The sequence below is a fragment of the Trametes versicolor genome (assembly GCF_000271585.1).
Source record: "Trametes versicolor FP-101664 SS1 unplaced genomic scaffold TRAVEscaffold_12, whole genome shotgun sequence".
In the NCBI taxonomy this organism is placed as follows: Eukaryota; Fungi; Basidiomycota; class Agaricomycetes; order Polyporales; family Polyporaceae; genus Trametes; species Trametes versicolor.
In genome coordinates this window covers 2,016,158-2,033,877 of record NW_007360332.1, presented here as the reverse complement: position 1 = coordinate 2,033,877, position 17,720 = coordinate 2,016,158, and the positions used below count along the sequence as shown (strand labels likewise).

The 17,720-nt window shown below is 59.0% G+C and overlaps 3 protein-coding genes across 3 annotated transcripts; 2 read left to right on the top strand and 1 right to left on the bottom strand.

Annotated features, from left to right (window-relative positions):
* Positions 1–83: 83 nt before the first annotated feature.
* Positions 84–1,866, top strand: TRAVEDRAFT_74898 (kinase-like protein; the record flags this gene model as incomplete). Its single annotated transcript, XM_008045740.1, has 6 exons — positions 84–529; positions 585–940; positions 999–1,214; positions 1,278–1,402; positions 1,453–1,618; positions 1,676–1,866. The coding sequence occupies exons 1-6, from the start codon at positions 117–119 to the stop codon at positions 1,864–1,866; spliced, it is 1,467 nt and encodes a 488-aa protein (XP_008043931.1). The 5' UTR covers positions 84–116.
* Positions 1,867–3,467: 1,601 nt separating this feature from the next.
* Positions 3,468–10,305, bottom strand: TRAVEDRAFT_60988 (ketoacyl-synt-domain-containing protein; the record flags this gene model as incomplete). Its single annotated transcript, XM_008045739.1, has 16 exons — positions 3,468–3,996; positions 4,064–4,224; positions 4,280–6,119; positions 6,176–6,378; positions 6,432–6,573; positions 6,632–6,746; positions 6,809–6,970; positions 7,028–8,250; positions 8,306–8,871; positions 8,927–9,171; positions 9,241–9,325; positions 9,391–9,474; positions 9,526–9,731; positions 9,782–10,028; positions 10,084–10,204; positions 10,269–10,305. The coding sequence occupies 16 exons, from the start codon at positions 10,303–10,305 to the stop codon at positions 3,614–3,616; spliced, it is 5,820 nt and encodes a 1,939-aa protein (XP_008043930.1). The 3' UTR covers positions 3,468–3,613.
* A 1,644-nt stretch (positions 10,306–11,949) lies between these two features.
* Positions 11,950–17,274, top strand: TRAVEDRAFT_174536 (GMC oxidoreductase; the record flags this gene model as incomplete). Its single annotated transcript, XM_008045738.1, has 20 exons — positions 11,950–12,030; positions 12,155–12,254; positions 12,329–12,434; positions 12,509–12,582; positions 12,644–12,713; positions 12,776–12,840; positions 12,900–12,958; positions 13,009–13,047; positions 13,106–13,186; positions 13,243–13,421; positions 13,478–13,623; positions 13,682–13,760; positions 13,818–14,047; positions 14,117–14,181; positions 14,252–14,477; positions 14,540–14,604; positions 14,668–14,740; positions 14,815–14,841; positions 14,902–16,624; positions 16,675–17,274. The coding sequence occupies 19 exons, from the start codon at positions 11,950–11,952 to the stop codon at positions 14,940–14,942; spliced, it is 1,806 nt and encodes a 601-aa protein (XP_008043929.1). The 3' UTR covers positions 14,943–16,624; positions 16,675–17,274.
* Positions 17,275–17,720: the final 446 nt, after the last annotated feature.

Genomic DNA, 17,720 nt, shown 5'->3' with positions numbered 1-17,720 from the left:
GCTGCCTGTTCCTCCCGACCACCATGAACTTGATGAAGTTGTCCCGACGCCGGAGGGGTCTCCATATCCTCAGTCGGCGTAGACCTGGTACCTGCGCTCCTGGGTCTGCTGGATCCATGTCCTCCGCTCGCTCCCCTTTCAGCGACTCGATTCTCCTAACGAACTTCAAAGCAGGCTCCTCCCTAGCTATAGGTACATCGGGGCCGCCGCTGATGCGCTTGAGGTCTCAGTGCGCCGTGACCACATTAGTATCTACCCGTCCAAGTCAATATGTCTTGCTATCTCGAAATGCTGCGCCACCTCGGGACATAGTGTCTCATCGTTGGTTTACCACTTCCGGTGGGGCCACAGCGAAGGCCAATACTCTGCGTTCTCCTTACCCCGAGGAAGCACATATGCTGCATCCCAAAGACGGACCCTGGGGCTTTTTCCCGATGAAGCTGGGGCAGCTGGTCAGGGGCAAGTACGAAATTGTGCGCAAACTCGGATACGGCACCAACGCAAGTATATGGCTTGCGAAGCAGCAGAAGTACGCCCCTCGTCTTCTGTTGAAGTTGACCCGATGCTTATAACACGACTTGCAGGGATCACGGGTATAGATACGTCGCGCTCAAAATCCTATCTATGAACGCCACCTTCCTCGAGCATGCGCATAAAACACATGAAACGGAAGTCGGGCGGAGCTTCATCGAGCTCCCCGAGGCCGATAAAGAACACCCTGGCTACCCACATTGTGCTGCAACCTGGTTTCAGGGTCCCGCAAAAAGCAAATGGGGAACGCACTATGTCGCCCTCTTCCAACCATACGGCACTTCCTTGGGAGCTCTCTGCGCAGCACTTCCGCGCCGCCGTCTCCCGCTCCCTGTGGTCAAGCGGGTGGTCAAACAAATGCTCTTGGCGCTCAGCTTCCTCCACAACCGGCTTCATGTCGTGCATGCTGGTCAGCTCCATTAAAACTGATTGCAGGCATCTCACGACACTGATATCGGCGGCACTAGACTTTAAGCTGCACAACATCCTCGTGAAGCTGCACGCTGACACGGAAGACATCGACCGCTTTCTCAGGAAACACCCGGCGCAGACGTATCCGCCCCCACCAGAGGCGAGCACGTCGTCGGATACCGTACTGACCGTCCAGTCGCAGCCTCTCCCGAATCTCGGCCTCGACCCTTCTCTCTCGAACCTCGATATCTGCGTCAGCGACTACGGCAATGGTAAGTTCGCGCTGCCTGTTCTAACTTCTGGCAAGCCTGGACTGAGTGTCTGTCTATTACCAGCCGTGCGCGCGGACAGCATCAACGACGATACGTCGATCTTCACCGCGCCCCAGGTCATCGCCCCAGAGCAGCTGCTCGGCCATCCATGGTCATACCCCATCGACATCTGGGCCCTCGGTGTCAACGTGCGTGTCCCAGCGCGCTCTTCATTTACAAAACGCTGACGAGCATCCAGACGTTCCTGATGCTCACCGGCTCGACTCCACTCGAACACAACAACCTCGCCCCAAGCTCCAAAGCCGCGCAGCTAGCCTGCCTAGACGTACTCCTCGGCCCCTTCCCCGCGCCCTTCCTGCAGCGCTGCGCGCAGCCTGAGGTGGCGGAGTACTTCGTCACGGACGGTGAGCAGCTGTTCGTCATGTCATATCGTGATATACGCTGAGCCGCGAGACGTGCAGGAAACGTGCTGCACCCGGTTCCGTCCTGGGGAGCGCCACTTGAAGAGCGGCTGCGGGAGAACTTGCGGGGGGAGGCGGCGCCGCGGGACGTGTGCGATGCGTGGCTCTTTATAGGCAGGTGTCTGCGGGTGGACCCGATGGAGAGGCCGACTGTCGAGGGGTTGCTGGCGGATGCGTGGCTTGCCGCTTGACGCCACTGCGATTTGATGGTGCACTCGATGTACCGATACATGGCGGAAGCTGGCGGTGATTCTTGGCCTTGTACCTCGCTTTGTTAATTTAGGCAATCGGATCGTCACTTTGGTGTAGCGATAGCTGCTCGACGCCTAGCCACACGCGGTAAGCACACTTGACCACCACGCATGTCCTCGAGCTACAGCATATCTTTGAGCTCAACAACTAACCCATTCGCCTCCAGTCCGCTCGTTCCTCAGCGCAAGCGCGTTACACAGCCGGCAAAACGACAGCCTCTCGATCCTCATCGCCTTGCTCCCGTGCCCGTCCACTGTAGCGTCCACCCCGGGCCCTTCACCCACCTCAACCCGCTTCACGAAGCAATCCGCCCCCAGCGCGCCCCGACAGCACTCACACCTATACCGCGTCTTCGCCCCCACATCCCCATGCTCCCCAACAATCCCCAACGGCATGAACCGCTTAAAGTCCATCGCGGCCAGGCGCGCATGCTCCGCGCGCCCACCCAGCATGCCCACGTACACCGCAGACTGGGCACACAGCACCTGAAGATGCTTGCGCACCCAGGCACGGCGCATGAAGTACGCGTACACGAGCGAGATGAGCGTGAGGTCGTGCGCGGCGTAGGCCATGAGGTGCGCAGGGAGCGGGCGCTCGAGCCAGAACGCGGACTCGCCGGCCTCGTGCATCGCGACGACGACGGCTGCGCACTCCAGGTGAGTCTCAGGCTCTGACATACTCCAAGCATACGAGTGTACTTACGATCCTTCAGCCCATACCCTTTAGCATCTGTTGTCCCTTTGGGCACAAGCTGGAAGAAGCCGACAACGTGCGACAAGCTGCGCAGCCGGTGGATCCCAGCATACGCCCCGGGATCGCGCAAAATCTCGTTCTGGATGGGCTCAAAGTAGCCCTTGTGCACTTCTGGAGGCTTCTTCTTGCGCGCGCGCACGGCGACCTCGACGAGCTGCATGTCGAGGACGTTCGCGAGCACGAGCCCGTACGACAGCAGAAGCTCGAGCGCGTCCGCGCGGCCGTCCCAGAACACCTTCGTGATGTGCGGGAGGGAGAGCAGCGCGAGGAGCGGGGCGAGCCCGGGATGCGGGGTGGGCGGTCCGGCTGCACTTTCGGAAGAGGGAGGAGATGAGGGGAATGCAAGCGCGTCGATGAGGAAGACGTGTTCGGCGAGGGGGCCGGAGATGGCGATGGTGCTGAGTGCGCCATCGGGCATCGCGAGGTCCCGCGCTTCACAGTCCATGAGGAGCACAGAGTGCGCGGAGAGCGCGGAAGCGGCATGCAGGACGGAGGCGGGGGTCGAACACCAGGTGATTTCGGGCGCCATGATTTGCGGTTTGGTTTCAGCGAGCTTAGCCTCGGCGACGCATGTACAGTAGGTGGACCGCGAAGGTGTTGCAACGTGTGCTGATGCAGCCTTTATAACGAACGAAGAGTCTGCTGCTGCAGCTGAGCGTCGAACGTCTACCGCAGCACACAAGCTGGGATGACATCACCTTCAAGAACGCTTCTCACCTCGCCGTTTCGAGTAACGTCGTATACCAAGTACCCATGGGTGTGAGACGATACTCTCATCGTGCGGCCAGAGAAACATGTCCATATAAAAGCACATACACGAGGGTATACATAAACACAGTGCAGCATACACGTGTAGCTAAGCTACAATCCCAACCTCAGAGCCTCTAGATAAGTTACCATACTACGAAGCAGAACGCAAAGGGCGCCCCGGGCCTACACCTCCATTCGCGCCTCTATCTCCTTCAGGCTGACATCCGCCAGCAGCTGGAGCTGTGATATCACCAGGAACGGCCGGAGCGCATACGACAGCGCGGCAGCAGAGAGCGAGTCCAGCCCATACGACGTGAACGGCACATCGGGCGACAGGTCCTCCGCGGCGACGTCGAGGATCTTGCACACGACGTCCTTCGGACTGCATTCCGCCCTCGCTGCAGACGGGTCGAGGTCGTCCGACGAATGCGTGGGCACAAGGTCCGCGTAGAGCGGCGAAGGACCCATGTTGTCGTGCACCAGCGCCCAGTCGAAGGCCGGCACGTATTGCCACACGGGCCGACTCTTTACGCAGCGTATCGCGTCGTCCACGTAGGTGAAGAACTCTGGCGTATAGCATGTATCAACATCATCTCTCAAAAGGAATAGTGCAAGGGACCGGGGGAAACGCACCTGCGCTCGTCATACCCCAGTTGCTGAGATGCTTGAGGCGCAAACTCGGCGACGACCCAACGAGCTCGCCTCTGATAGTCGACGTGTCCAGAATCGCGGGAGCCACGACACACACCGCGTTGCGGTACTTCTTCGTAAGCCCTGCCAGCGATGTGTTCGCGCTACCATCTATAGCGTTAGCTCTGATCACTTCACGACACCCAACACTGCACGTACCTCGCATAGTTCGTCTGCCCAGCGTTCCCGATCAAGCCCGACACCGACGAGAACGTCATCAAGAAGTCAAGCGTGTCCACCTGCAGAACCTGCTCCGCCAACGCGAACGCGTCCACCTTCGCCGGGAACGGCGCTTCGAACGTCTCCGCCGTCTGCGACACGAACGGGCGATCCACGAGCACACCCGACAGGACGAAGCAGCCTCCCACGGGGTGCTGCAGCCCATCGACGGCACTCTTCAACCTCTCGAGCGGCGCCTCTCCCGTGCAGGTGACGCGCACGCTGAGGTCTGGACGGCTCTCCAGGTAATCGAGGTACCGGAGCGCCGTGTAGTCGCCCCGCCGCAGCAGGCCTTCCCGGCCAGACCGCGACGTCAGGAGCAGCTCCCGCGCGCCGTTGCTGTACATCCAGTGCGCGAGCTGCAGGCCGAGACTGCCGATCCCGCCCAGCAGCAGGTAAGACTTTGTCGGGCTGTAAAGAGCTGTCGCGAGGGGCACCGACTCTGGGATGGCGGAGGCGACGAGGTCGAGCGGCGGACGAAGTGTCGAGGATGCGCCTTGGTAGCTCAGTGCAACGCGCAGCGCATCGCCAACTGAGCAGGGGTCGGTATCCAGGATGTGCGCGACACCGCTGTCGGGATGGTTCCAGAGGAACACTCGTCCCTGGCGGGGGACCATGTCGCGGAATGTCTTCGCCTCGGACGCATCCTTCGTCCCCGAAACAATGAGTTGCGGACTTCGAGCAAACGCGTCCTTCAGCGCAGAAACCGTGTAGCTAGCAGGGATGGAGATTACGTTGGCCCCAAGCTCAGAGTAGAGTCTCGCCACCTGCGCCCCGAGGACCGTATCGGAGTGTGTGACGAGGATGACCCTTTGTCTGAGGTACTCGGGGCGAGAGAACGCAGACACCCCGACGGCGAGGGCCGCAATAGCGGCCGGAAGCGCGGAAGGGAGGGATTCGCCAGTGGCGCCGTCAGGAAGCTCATGCAGAGCAAACTTGTGAGCGACGACGACATTGGAGAGAGGGCCGCTCGCGACACCTGCTACGAGCGGAGAGTCGTCGCGGGTCCGACCGACGTAGGACCAGAGCTGCTCGGAACCCATCTCGGCGGCGGTGACATGCACCAGAACATGATCTGACGGAACGTATGGGGTGGAAACTTGTGTGATGGTGGTGTTGTCTTGTTGCCAGGGGAGGGAGGGCTGGAACGCAGCGTTTGAGGGCGAAGGGTCCCCCTTGATGATCCTCGGGACGCTGATCGAGCCGTCCGCGTCTACCATGACCTCTGGCTCCACATTAGTCCTAGTGGATAGAGACTCAAGGAGTGTCTTCACGTCCTCCTCGGACCAAGATATGTCGAAGATGACCGCATGAATGAACCACGACGGGAATTCCTTGCGGAGCGCCCTAGCAAAGCCGGTAAGAGCATCGCCATCCGGGCCACTCGACGCGTGGAACCACACAGAGACGGCGGAGAGGGTGTCGAGTCCCTTCACGACGTCCTGCAGTTCTAGTTCGGCACCGCGACGGTACTGCAAGACAACCTTTGAAGTCGCGGAAGCGAGGCGTGGCGGAGTACGGTCGACAGGAGTTTCCAGCGCGGAGTCCGAGTCCTGGGTGCCATACCCCGAGTCAGAGAGTTCAAGGCTAGGGGTAGACCGTGGAGTGGAGGCGTCAAGAGGGTCTTCTTGAAGAGTAACCCCGGTCTTCTGGTAGACGACTTCGTATCGGTTTTCCACGCCGGATACCCTTTGCCCGTGCATAGAGATCTCGAGCTCGTCGACGCTGTACAGAGGGGTCCCATCCTCAGTTGTGATGAGCAGATCGTATACCAGAGTTTCTAAAACATAATCAGCCACGGCGATCATGCGGCGCACACGACAGTCGAAAACATACCTGGGGTCCACGCCTTGAAGACCGCATGAGTGTATACGATGGGTGGGAACGGACGGTCCAAGAGCGCATCATGGACGACGAGACTTCCGATCCTCGAAGGAAGGTAGTAGCGAGCAGCATCATTGACACCGGTGACCACCGGGTGCACGAGGATATGCAGGGAGGCGTCGAGAATAGCAGGATGAATGCGGTAATCGGCGATACTGATAACACACTTTGTCAACAAACAGCACTGTGGAAAGACTGCATAACGTACTCAGGCAGGTCCACGTCCGCGCCACGCAGCTTGATAAGCCACTCATCTCTCCCAGTCGCAGCATCCCTTGCGTAACTACACGCAAGGATTCGTTGGTATGAAGGGCCGTAGTCTGCAAAGGTGTGGAACCCGTCATAGAAGCCTGAGGGATGCGTTAGTGATAGTGATAACGAAACCTTCGTAGGTTGAAAGCAAGCTACCTTTCATATCCAAGGGCTTCAGGCGACTGGAGATCTCAGCTATGTCCCGTCCAGTTCGAACGTCCTCGACCTCCTGAGTCATGCATAGATGACCTTTGCAGTGTAGACGATTGTACTAGTTAAGGATGTTAGTCAAACGGGTGAAGAGCACTGCATTCTGGACTGTCGTTCCCCTACCTGCGGTGGCCATGTCTTCGTGTAGTCGACAGCAACAGAGCTCAGAACGCTCCACCTCGACCCCTCTCGTCTAACCTCCACGGGAGTCGGCCGTTTCGCAGACAGCGCCATGATCGACACCAGTTCAACGTTGTACAGCTTCTTCGCCCCGAACTCCAATGCCTGCCACCAGACACATTAGCGTTCTCCATCCGATACCGCAGAAAACAAAACGCTTACCATCTCCAAGTACCCCGCCGTCGACATGATCGGCTCGCCCTTAATGACATGCTCCGCCAAATCCGGGTGCGTCTTCTCGTTGATCTGCAGCTGCGAATAGTTCAAAGGCCCGTTCCTCTGCTGCCTCTGACGCGCAATTTCCGCTGTCGGCGCCGTATACGGCACATCCTTGCGCGCGAACGGGTACGCCGGGAGCACGTCCACCGGGGCAGGCGCCGTCCCAAACAGCGCGTCGAAGTCCATGCGCATGTACCCCGCGACGACGAGCTTCCCGACCGCCTCCAGGAGCGCAGCGGCCTCAACCGCCTGGCGCTGGCTCGACCTCGGTCGGCGCAGCGGGCACACGACCGCGGCGGTCTTCTGCTCCGTGATCGCGGAGACGTAGCTGGTGAGGACCGGGTGCGGCCCGAGCTCGACGTATATCGCGTGCGGGTGTTTCTGCGCGATGCCCTGGACGGCCTCGGTGAACCTGACCGGGCCGCGCGTGCTGTCCCAGTAGTACTCCGCGTCGTACAGCGACTCCTGAAGTGACCCAGTTTTTGTCGACCACGTCTCCACGGTCGTCGGGCTGACGCGGTAACGCGAGAAAACGTCTTCCACGAGCCGCTTATACTCTTCTTCGCAGTGCTCCATCATCGCCGAATGCACTGGGATGCGAGTGCGCAGGCGGCGAGCGAAGATCCCCGCATCCGAAGCGGCCTTCACAGCTCGCTCGACGTAGTCTTCGTGCCCGGAAAGCGTCACAGCCCCTGGCGCGTTGTAGCAACCAACTTCCAGCGTCCCGGGTCCAAGCTCCGAGATCACCCCCTCGACGATCTCAGCAGCGCGCTCAGGGGAGCAGGAAACAGCGGCCATAGTGCCCTTCTCAGTCTCCAGGAGCGACATGGCCTTTCCTCGCGCAATTGCGAGCTCCATCGCCAGTGCGCGGGAACCCGCGCCAGATGCGTACAGGACGGGGGTCTCGCCGGCTGAGTGGCCGACGACGACGTCGGGCTTGATACCTAGCGCCGCGAGGGTGTCGAACAGCGCAATCTGGAGCATCGTGAGGGAGACAAGCGTGATCGCGATGGGCCAGATCTCCCCGAGCGGGTCCGAGGGGCGCGCGCCGTCGAATATGCCGGTGAGCTCAATGAGCGACTGGCCGGTCACGCTCTTGTAGATCGCGTCGAGGTCCAGGATGCTCTTGCGGAATACCGCAGAGGTTTGGAAGAGCTCGCGGCCCACTGTTTCAAACATGTCAACGCCGAAGGATTAAGGGTGGATGATGAGGCTTCTCACTTGCATAGTGTTGAGTGCCCTGCCCACTGAAGACGAACACGACGGGAGGCGTGATCCTCGGCGAGAGCACCGGCTCGCTGAACTTCACCACAGTGCCTTTGCTCTGGATCGCGAACGACCTCCACGTCATGGAGCGCGCCCTACGAGCATATGCACGTGCCGCGGCCTGCTGCACGTCCTCCGCCCACGCACTCGCCTTGTCGACGATGTCCGCGGCAGAAGCCGAAGCCGACCGGGGAGACAGGCCCGCCGCAACGTAGAGTAGCGGAACGTCAAGCGCGTTGATCCAGAAGGTTGACGGCTTGGGGGATACCGCCGGGGGACCTTCCACCACGCAATGCCCGTTCGAGCCTCCGATACCGGAGCTCGTCATGGCTACGAGCCCACGGCCGGAGGAGGCACGTACGCTCAGACGTTCCGGCTCCAAGGGGACTCGAAGTTTGTACTCCTTCCATTTGATCGCAGGGTTGGGGGTCTTGAGGTTGACGTTCGGCGGGATCGTGCCGGTCTCGAAGATGGAGCAGACTTTGCAGAGCGAGGCCAAGAACGCTGTGATTTCCAGGTGGCTGCAGAGAGCCATTTCTCAATACCCCGTGATACAACACCGTGTAGCACACTCACCCGACGTTGCCCTTGAGGCTGCCAATGACGAGTTCGTCATCCCTGCTGAACTCCTTTGCGACCCAGTTCGCCTCCGTCGGGTCTCCCATCGCAGTCCCAGTTGCATGCAACTCCACGAAATCGACCTCGCGCGGAGAACGCCCAGCTTGCGCAAAGGCGCGCACCATTGCCTCCTGCTGCGCGGACGCCACAGGCGCGTTGACAGGCGCGAGGGATCCGCAAGAGTTTATGCCTGTACCAAGGATCTACAAGGCCAATGTAAGTTACCGACAGCGTGCGCAGCTATTGCACCCCAATGCCAAAGCTAAACTTACAGTGGCGTAGACCTTGTCACCATCTCGAAGCGCAGCGTCCAGTGGTTTCAGCACCATGCATACAACGCCTTCGCCTCTCCCGAATCTTGAAGGGTTCAAGCGTCAACTACGTGGCGTACGTCTCGCAATTTAAGTATTGTATTCACTCACCCATCGGCTGACGCGTCGAAAGGCTTGCATTTTCCGTCTGGAGACAGCACACCTCCTTGCGAGTATGACAACCATTCTGAGAATCTGCACAAGTTCAGGTTGGCGGCGGTATAACATTGATCGTAGAAGACTTACCTGTGATTGATCTGCGAGCCGCCCACTACTGCTGCTTCGCATTCGCCATTCTGTATGGCCTGCACCGCAAGATGCGTGGCCGACAGACTTGAGCTACACGCGGTATCGATGGGCACCGACGGTCCGCGCAAATCGAGATAGTACGACACGCGGTTGGCGATCATAGCCGGTCCAGACGCAAACGAGCCTCGCGCCTCATCGTCATCCTGTTGATCCATGAGCGCAAATACGTACAGCACACGGCTGCTTCACGTACGTGGCCTGAGATCGAGAACATGTCAAAAGCGACGCCCGCGGTATAGCATCCGATGTTCTTTCCGCGATAGTCGATGCCGGAGTCGACGAGACTCTGGAAAGCGGTCTCGACAAGTCGGCGGGTGCTGAGCGGCATCATGCGTGCGTCCTTGTTCGTCACGCCGAATTCGAGGTGATCGAAGAGATGGACGTCCTTGAGGAACGTGCCCGTGTCGGTCGCACATTTACCCAAGCCGCGGCCGACAAGTCTAAGGAGCCGAATGTCAACAGGTAAGTACTTAGATCGAGGTACTGGGGACGTACGTGTGAATGTTGAAGCGTTCAAGGGGGATCCTCTCGTAGGCCTCGCCGCGCTCAAGAAGAAAACGGAAGAAAGATCTGTAGTCGAGGTTTGTGTCACTCCATGTTCCGCTGGGGAGCTCTGCTGCAATGCCAACCTGTGGACATGAGACGTGTCAGCATAATCTCATGCATCAAGGGAGACGGACTTACGATGGCTATCTCTGGTGGGTGACAGGAGGACATTCTATGATGCGCGTGGTATTAGCGGCGTGCGCGTACTCTTAAGGTATAGCGGCAAAGTGAGAGACGCACCTGATTGTAGGGGAGGTCTCCCAAGGAGGGGCCGCTCTGTCTACTGCTCAGGGCGGTATTTGCAGTGTTTAAGTGCATCTCGACATGTTTCCCCACATGTGACAACCACTCGCATGTGCGGCTATCAGTTACTGCCTGCGGGAGTTGCCCTCATGGATGAACTTCGAAAAACAGTGCCCGTCCGACATTCTGGCGGAGAACATGGAGATCTTGCTGTTGCGCCTTGAGCTGCGCTGTCGGGCGTATTGTGGGTCACAGGACAAATGCATATCAGCAGGAATTTGCAGTTTCACGCTGCCAATCTTTCGTGGGTGTGTCTTCGCCAGTTCTGGGAGATGAGTTATGATCGCAGTAGCCTGAGATAGTCCCTTGGCCGACGGGGCCGTCAGGAAGTGCTGCATGAGAGGACGAAGCAGGACGAGCACCGACGGAGTAGGGATCTCGTACTATCCGTGATGGCCGAGTGATGCCGCTTACGCCCTTGCACTGCTATTGGCCATTGCGGCACAGCCATCAGTCTTATACACACTCCGACCATAGCGGTGTCATTTGCGAGCAAACGTTGAACACTCGTGGTGGTTCTCCTCCGCCCTCCGAGTCGCCATCCTGCACTATCTTGACTGTACACGGGGCCTTTAGTGCCTGTAGGATTCGCTAGCCATTATCACGAGCATGCGATCACCATCGTCTTCGACCACCCTAGATCCATACGACAATACTGACACGAGCGCAGTGCAGCAGTGGTTCCTCCGAGCCGGAGACGACTATGTTGAACGATCCACGTCTGACCAAAATATGTCTAGCTGCTAGCCATCAAGACTCTCGGTAGTCAATTCAGCGCGACATACTTCCTCGAGGTCTGAGCCGTGTGGATTGACATCATTCTTCATCTTCCGTGCGGTGTGTTTCAATTCAAATGCCATCGGGGTCCTGTCAACTTAACTCCCACCTGACAGCGCCTCTGCACGAGAACCCGAAGTCCATCAGCCTGGCCGCATCTGCGCACATCGCTGTACACCTTGACCGCAGTACTGTGTTGTTCGCATTGCTCCACACTGGGACCAGGCCGGGAATGTGTCTCATTGCGGGAGAACCGCTGATCATCCGGATCTGTGCTCGAGGTCGAGGCACGGTAATGTGAAGGTTCGCGCTATCGGAAGGGTACCCTCGAACTAAGCTAGAACTGTCCCTCACCATCATCGTTGAGCAAAAAAATCGACCACCGATTTATCCAGATCCGACTGAACACTGGCCAACATAAACTGGTACCGCCGGCTTCTATCTCCGACGTGACGCAGCCGTATTATCGCTCGTTACCTTCGCCATCTTCTGGTGGTGTTCCGCCTTGTCTGATATCACACTACGGCGACACTTCTTCTGGCATTGCTTACGGGAGAATCCAGGGACACTGCGCGACTTTCAGGTGGGTCAAGACAGCAGCGCCTGCTGCGGCGAATCCAGGGTTCTTTCGCGGGAGTCCTTACACACAACCTCTCAGCAGACTATATAAAAACCCAGTATCCATTCGACTCTCTAGCACCCTGACAGTCTCTTTTTAGCTGCCATCTAGTATCCATGGACTCCAAACTTTCCACTATAGCCAAGGTCTCAGGGAAAACGTTCGACTTCGTCATAATCGGTGGGTCCTGCGCTTCAGTGGCCTTGCGATTTCTCACCGATTCCCATCTATCGAAATATCCATCACCAGGGGGAGGCGTAAGTCCCTGCCATATCTCAGCCTCGGCTCCGATATTCCATGAGCTCACAGACACATTTCCAGACTGCTGGCCTTGCCCTTGCCGCACGTCTGAGCGAGAACTGCGGAGTTTCTGTCGCCGTTCTCGAAGCAGGAAAGGCGCACCTCGATGATGAACTCGTCCGTACGTCCTGTTTGTTCCTTGAAACCTACTGCATCCGCTGACCGCGCGTTGGCCGCAACTGACGCTGCGTACAGTAACTGTGCAAGGATGGCAGCGGCAGTTCATGAATCCCGAGTACGATTGGAAATTCCCGACGGTTCCTCAGCAGAATGCAAAGGGCAAGACCCTGCTCTGGAGCCGGTATGTATTGTCTTCGACGCAGCGTTCAACGGCCCGCCATCTGACAGGAACCACTCTGACTTCTCTTCTTGCAGCGGAAAGGGCCTGGGTGGGAGCTCGGCCATGAACTTCCTCATGTGGAGCCGGCCGCAGCGGGAAGACGTCGACGGTAGGTTTCCGTCCTGATATGCGACAAACTCACTATGACGGCTCACGACGCATCCATGCAGCCTTCGAGGCCCTTGGTAACCCCGATTGGAACTGGGAGCGGTTCTATGAATACTCCAAAAAGACAGAGAAGTCCGCCGGCCGCATCATACTACGTATCTTTGCCCTGCTAAACCGTACCTGTCGGCATGTAGGTTCTGTCCGCCATCGGAGACGAGCACCGACGACCTCTACAACAAAGATGCAGTAGGGTCCAACGGTGCGTCACGACGCCGCATGCTCAAGCCGTCGAACACACACCTTACTGACCAGGAACAGGCCCGCTATCGATATCATTTGCGCGAACCACCTCCAATGCCGAGCTCCCGTTTAGGAAGGTATACCACTCCGATTCCCGTACTCTCGGCTGTTCTCACCCCACGGGCAGAGCCTACGGGACAGCGGCATCACCCTTAGCAATGACGCAGTATGTCACCCGCCTTCTCGCATCACGGCCGTGTGCACGACTGACAGCCTTGGCACAGTTGAGCGGCAGTGTCCTGGGAGCATGGAAGACCGCCTCCGTGATCGACCCTGTCACGAACACTCGCAGCTACGCCACCAACGTACGCGCCCGGTGTCTTTGTGCGCCCCCATCGCACCAGCTAACTCTGATGCGTAGGCATACCTGTTACCCGCTGTCGACCGTCCGAATCTGCACGTCCTCACCGAGGCGTATGTCACGAAGATAATCACGTCGAAATCGGCAACGGGCGAAGTCGTTGCGTCTGGCGTCGAGTTCCAGCATGATGGGACTACGCACATCGTGCACGTCGCGAAGGAAGCCATACTCTCGGCCGGGTGCGTTTCCCTTACCCGCTTCTCAGGGAGCAGTGCTGAACGCTATCACGGAGCAGAGCGATCAAGTCTCCTCAGATTCTCGAGCTGAGCGGTATCGGAGACCGCAGCGTACTCGAGCCTCTCGGCGTGCAAGTGCAGTTTGTCCTCCCGAGCGTTGGCACCAATGTGCAAGAGCACATTACGCACAATGCTATGGCTTTCCGTGAGCATGCGAAGTATTTGTCGCGATGAGCGGCCCCGCTGAACGGGTGACGCTTTAGTTATGCACGAGGAGCGCGGCATCGTCACCAGCGACCTCTTGCGCGACCCCGCATTCCTAGCCAATTTCGTCAACGCCAAGTACGCGATTCCGTTCTCTCCACTTGTGCTGCTCGTCGAATAACCACTCCAACGTAGCCCCGACTTCAAGGGACTGGCTTTCACCGGCCTCAACTTTGTATCTCTCCAGAGCATCTCAAGCCGCGCAGACGAGATCATCCGCGAGCTCGAAGCCAAGTTCGCACTTGAGGCCGCGTCGTACCCTCCGGGCCTCAAGGAGCAGTATGAGCAGCAGCTCAAACACCTCAAGGACCCGAACGTGCCCGACGTCGAGATCATGGTTACCCCGTTCTCGTTCAACCCTACCCGTACGTGTGCTGCCGTCCACGCTAGCGACGGGAATCCGCACTGAACCCGTGCAATATGCCGTCACCCAGCTGCCACCAAGCCCATCATCGCGATCCTCCCCACGCTCATTCACCCCTTCTCCCGTGGCACCATCGTGAGCCCCTTCCCACCCTTGTCACATTTCTCAACCCGTGCTTACGAGTCTCTCTTGACAATTCCGTCAGCATGCGGCCTCCGCGGACCCCACCGCTCCGCCGGCGATCGACCCACACTACTTCGCGCACGATGCGGACCTCGCCATCTTCACCGAGGCGTGGAAGTTCGCACGCAAGGTCGCGCACACGGGCGCCTTCAGCTCGCTCGTCGCCACCGAGGTCGCTCCCGGCCCCGCTGTGAAGACTGATGAGCAGATCAGGGAGTATGTGCGCAACAACTTCGTGACAACTTGGCGTGAGTGTCTGCCCGGGAGTGTGAGGCAAGATGTAGGCTTATGCGACTGTGCGCCAACGTAGATACGTGCGGCAGCCTCTCGATGCTGCCGCAGGACAAGGGCGGCGTCGTGGACCCGAAGCTCAAGGTACGCTGCTCGTCCTCGCTTCCTCACCGCGTGTCCTCTCACACATTTCGCCGCCGGGTGCAGGTGTACGGGACGCAAAACATCCGGGTCGTCGACCTCTCGATCGTGCCGCTGCAGATCACCAGCCACACCCAAGGTCACTTCCGGCCCACTCATTCACATATGGCACAACTAGTAACAGTTCTCAAATCTGGTTGTGTCTTTCTGCAGCTCTGGTGTACGCCATCGCTGAGCAAGGTCCGTGCCTACGTACTCATGTTGCTACGTAGGTATCCTACTGAACACTGCGCCTCCCAGCCGCGGACATCATCAAGCACGACCACGGTCTCCACGCCTAAATCGCCCCCGCCCCCAGCGCACCCGGGCATATCTGATCCGTCAAGTCAAGTCGCAGCAGTCGTACTTCCAAGCCATCTACATTCTGCATCAGCACGTCGTAGTAGTACAAATAAATCCATCCATCCAGAAACCGTGACATATGTAACTCGCAGATCGCAGTCTACGTGCCATGCCATGAAATACCTAGTACAATGCGTCTACCTTCTATCCAACTCAACTCGGACGCTGCGATGATGTGCCGTCTACAACAAGATATGATGCGCCAGAAGCCTGAAAATGATGTACCTGGCAGAAGCCGCCCCGCCCAAACAGCGATGGCTCTCCAGGCTCCGAAGTCCCGTCCCATCCCACCCATGAGTGCCAATGGAGAAGCCAGGCCCCGGGGCCTCCTGCACTCGAAGAAGCCTGGGGGATCCTCGAGCCAACCGAGCCAGCACCTCACCGCCCCCGCCGGCGGCGATAATGATCCTGACCCACCCCACGGCCCGCCCTCCAGGCCCGAGGAACGATGGATGCAGTACCATATCCAGACCAGTACGGCATCCCGCCTCTGCGAAGCTGCGAACCATGCACCGTGCTTCGCGAAGACACGCAGTGTGGTCGCAACGGGGGCATTTCGGCGCTTCTTCCGCGAGCAGGCCGAGCGAGATCCCAGTGCACCGTGCAACGGCGTCCAAACGGCATCCTATGATTTCGGCCGCCGGCGCTGCAGCGCAGGGAGCTGCATCCCGGGGGACGGCTCGAGCTGGGCAGTCCTGACGGGCCCCTTCGCATGCACCTGCACCTCCCACTCCGCCCCACTCGCCCCCGCGTCCGTGTACGGGACGACCCGCGCCCCATTCACGTTCTCCCCGTTCGGCCGCCCCGGGCCGTGCGAGCGGGACGAGCTGCTCCTCCGGTGCTTCGGCGGCGACGAGAACGGCGCGTCGTCCAGCTCGACCGCGTCTCGGGAGGACGAGCGCGGCCGACGCGCTTTCAGTGTGGCGGGGGAGCGATCGGCCCGGGCGCGCGGCTCCCGCCGGGCCTTGGCCGGGCCGATGTCTTCCATCTCATGCTCCCAGTCGAGCTCCTCGCTCGCGCTGGACGCCGTCGCGCTCGTCGAGTCGAGCGAAAGGCGCGACGCGAGCGAGTTCGACGGTCGTACGGCGAAGAGCCCGCTTTGCGACTGCGTGAGCGCACGGAGGTGGTTCGCGGTAGACTGCAAGGAGGTCGAGAATACATCGAACACATTCTGCAAGGGAGCATCCTGCGAGCGCGCGAAGGCGACTGGTATGGAAGGTCGGCCGGGGGCGGACCTCCGAGTCGGCATAGTTTGAAAGCTCCCGGGGGTCAGCCCGCCTGTTCGAGGTGGAGATGGAGGGTGCGTAGGTGGAGGAAAGTACGACAGCTGGGACGCGGGGACTTTCCGGAGAGTGTATTCAGACGCCTCGGGCGCGGTTTGCCCGGGTTCCGATATGGGACCGACATGCGAGGTGGTGGTGTCTGAGAGGTTTGGCTGAGAATCGTCGTCTGGGAGCGCATTCTTGAGATGTCTCACATGCCGCGCTTTGTCAACTGGGATGTAGAGAGTGTTGCGGAGGTGTATGGTGTCGGAAGTCCAAAGCTGGTTGGCCCTGCGGAGCTCAGCCAGGGAAATGCCATACTTCAGGGCTACGCCAGCTAGCGAGTCTGTAGGTTGAATCTGGGGAGTAGTCAATATGAATATGACTGAACAGAACACATGCCGCTCACCTCGTGTACGATGACCAGCATCTCCCTATCCTGAATGTTTGCCTGCTCAAACAGCCCCGTGTTCCCTCGATGTCGATCTCCAGTCGAAATTTCGTCCGGTGGTTCGTTCAGGCTCAGCATTCTTCGCATAGTCGGCCGGGTATCATGGTCCAGTGTGACCGAGCTCGAAGACGCAATGCTTGGTGCCCTCAATGGATGCTGCTTTGCATCCTTACGAACCAGCCACGATGGTCCTGCCCCAGCATCGCTGTCCAGCGTGCGCGCACGTACGTGAGAAGCACCGTCTGCGTCCCCGAGGTCTGTCTTCATGCGACGTGTTGCCGCATCGGAACCGTGTCTCCTCTTCGCGGGGCTCGTCTCATTGCGCCTGACCGCAGAGGAGAAAGAGGATGTGGAGGGTAACTGCGAATGGCCGTTGCCCCAGACAGATTGCAGGTCCGTGTCATGTTCGTCGCCGTTTAAAGTATTTCCCAAGCGAGTCATCAGCCCCGGTTTGGACCGAGATGCGACAGACAGCTGAACAGCGGCGACTCCAGAAAGCAGCAGGAACTGACTAGATCGACGCCGAGCACGGTGTGTGGAAGGGTGAGTAGAGGGAGCAGAGTGAGCAGAGCAGCGGGGATGGCGGCGGCGACTCGGGCACCGCTGTGTGGCGGGCGCCTGCGCTCGATCACACCGCCACGCATCGTGAGTAAGTTCGAACTTTGGGCGAACGAGTTTCTCCTTTCACCGCGACGCTCATGAGGCCTCGATTCGAGCTCGGTCTTGTTCGTAACATGCAGTACAGAGGTAGATTGCACTCATCCACTGATACACTCGGATACATCTGACAGGCCTACAGCCCAATAAATTACCAAGACGCCGACCCAGCAGCCGCGCACGCTCACACCGCAGAACCCATGCTGTCCTTCTGTCGCCGACAAAAATAATCGAACAAGTTTAGCTCGAAGTCACCTCAACAGCGTTCCTCTGCTCACCTGGAAGTTGAAATCCCTCATGGCGTAATCCACGTCCACATCGCTCCCTCCCGACTTCATGCTCGGCAT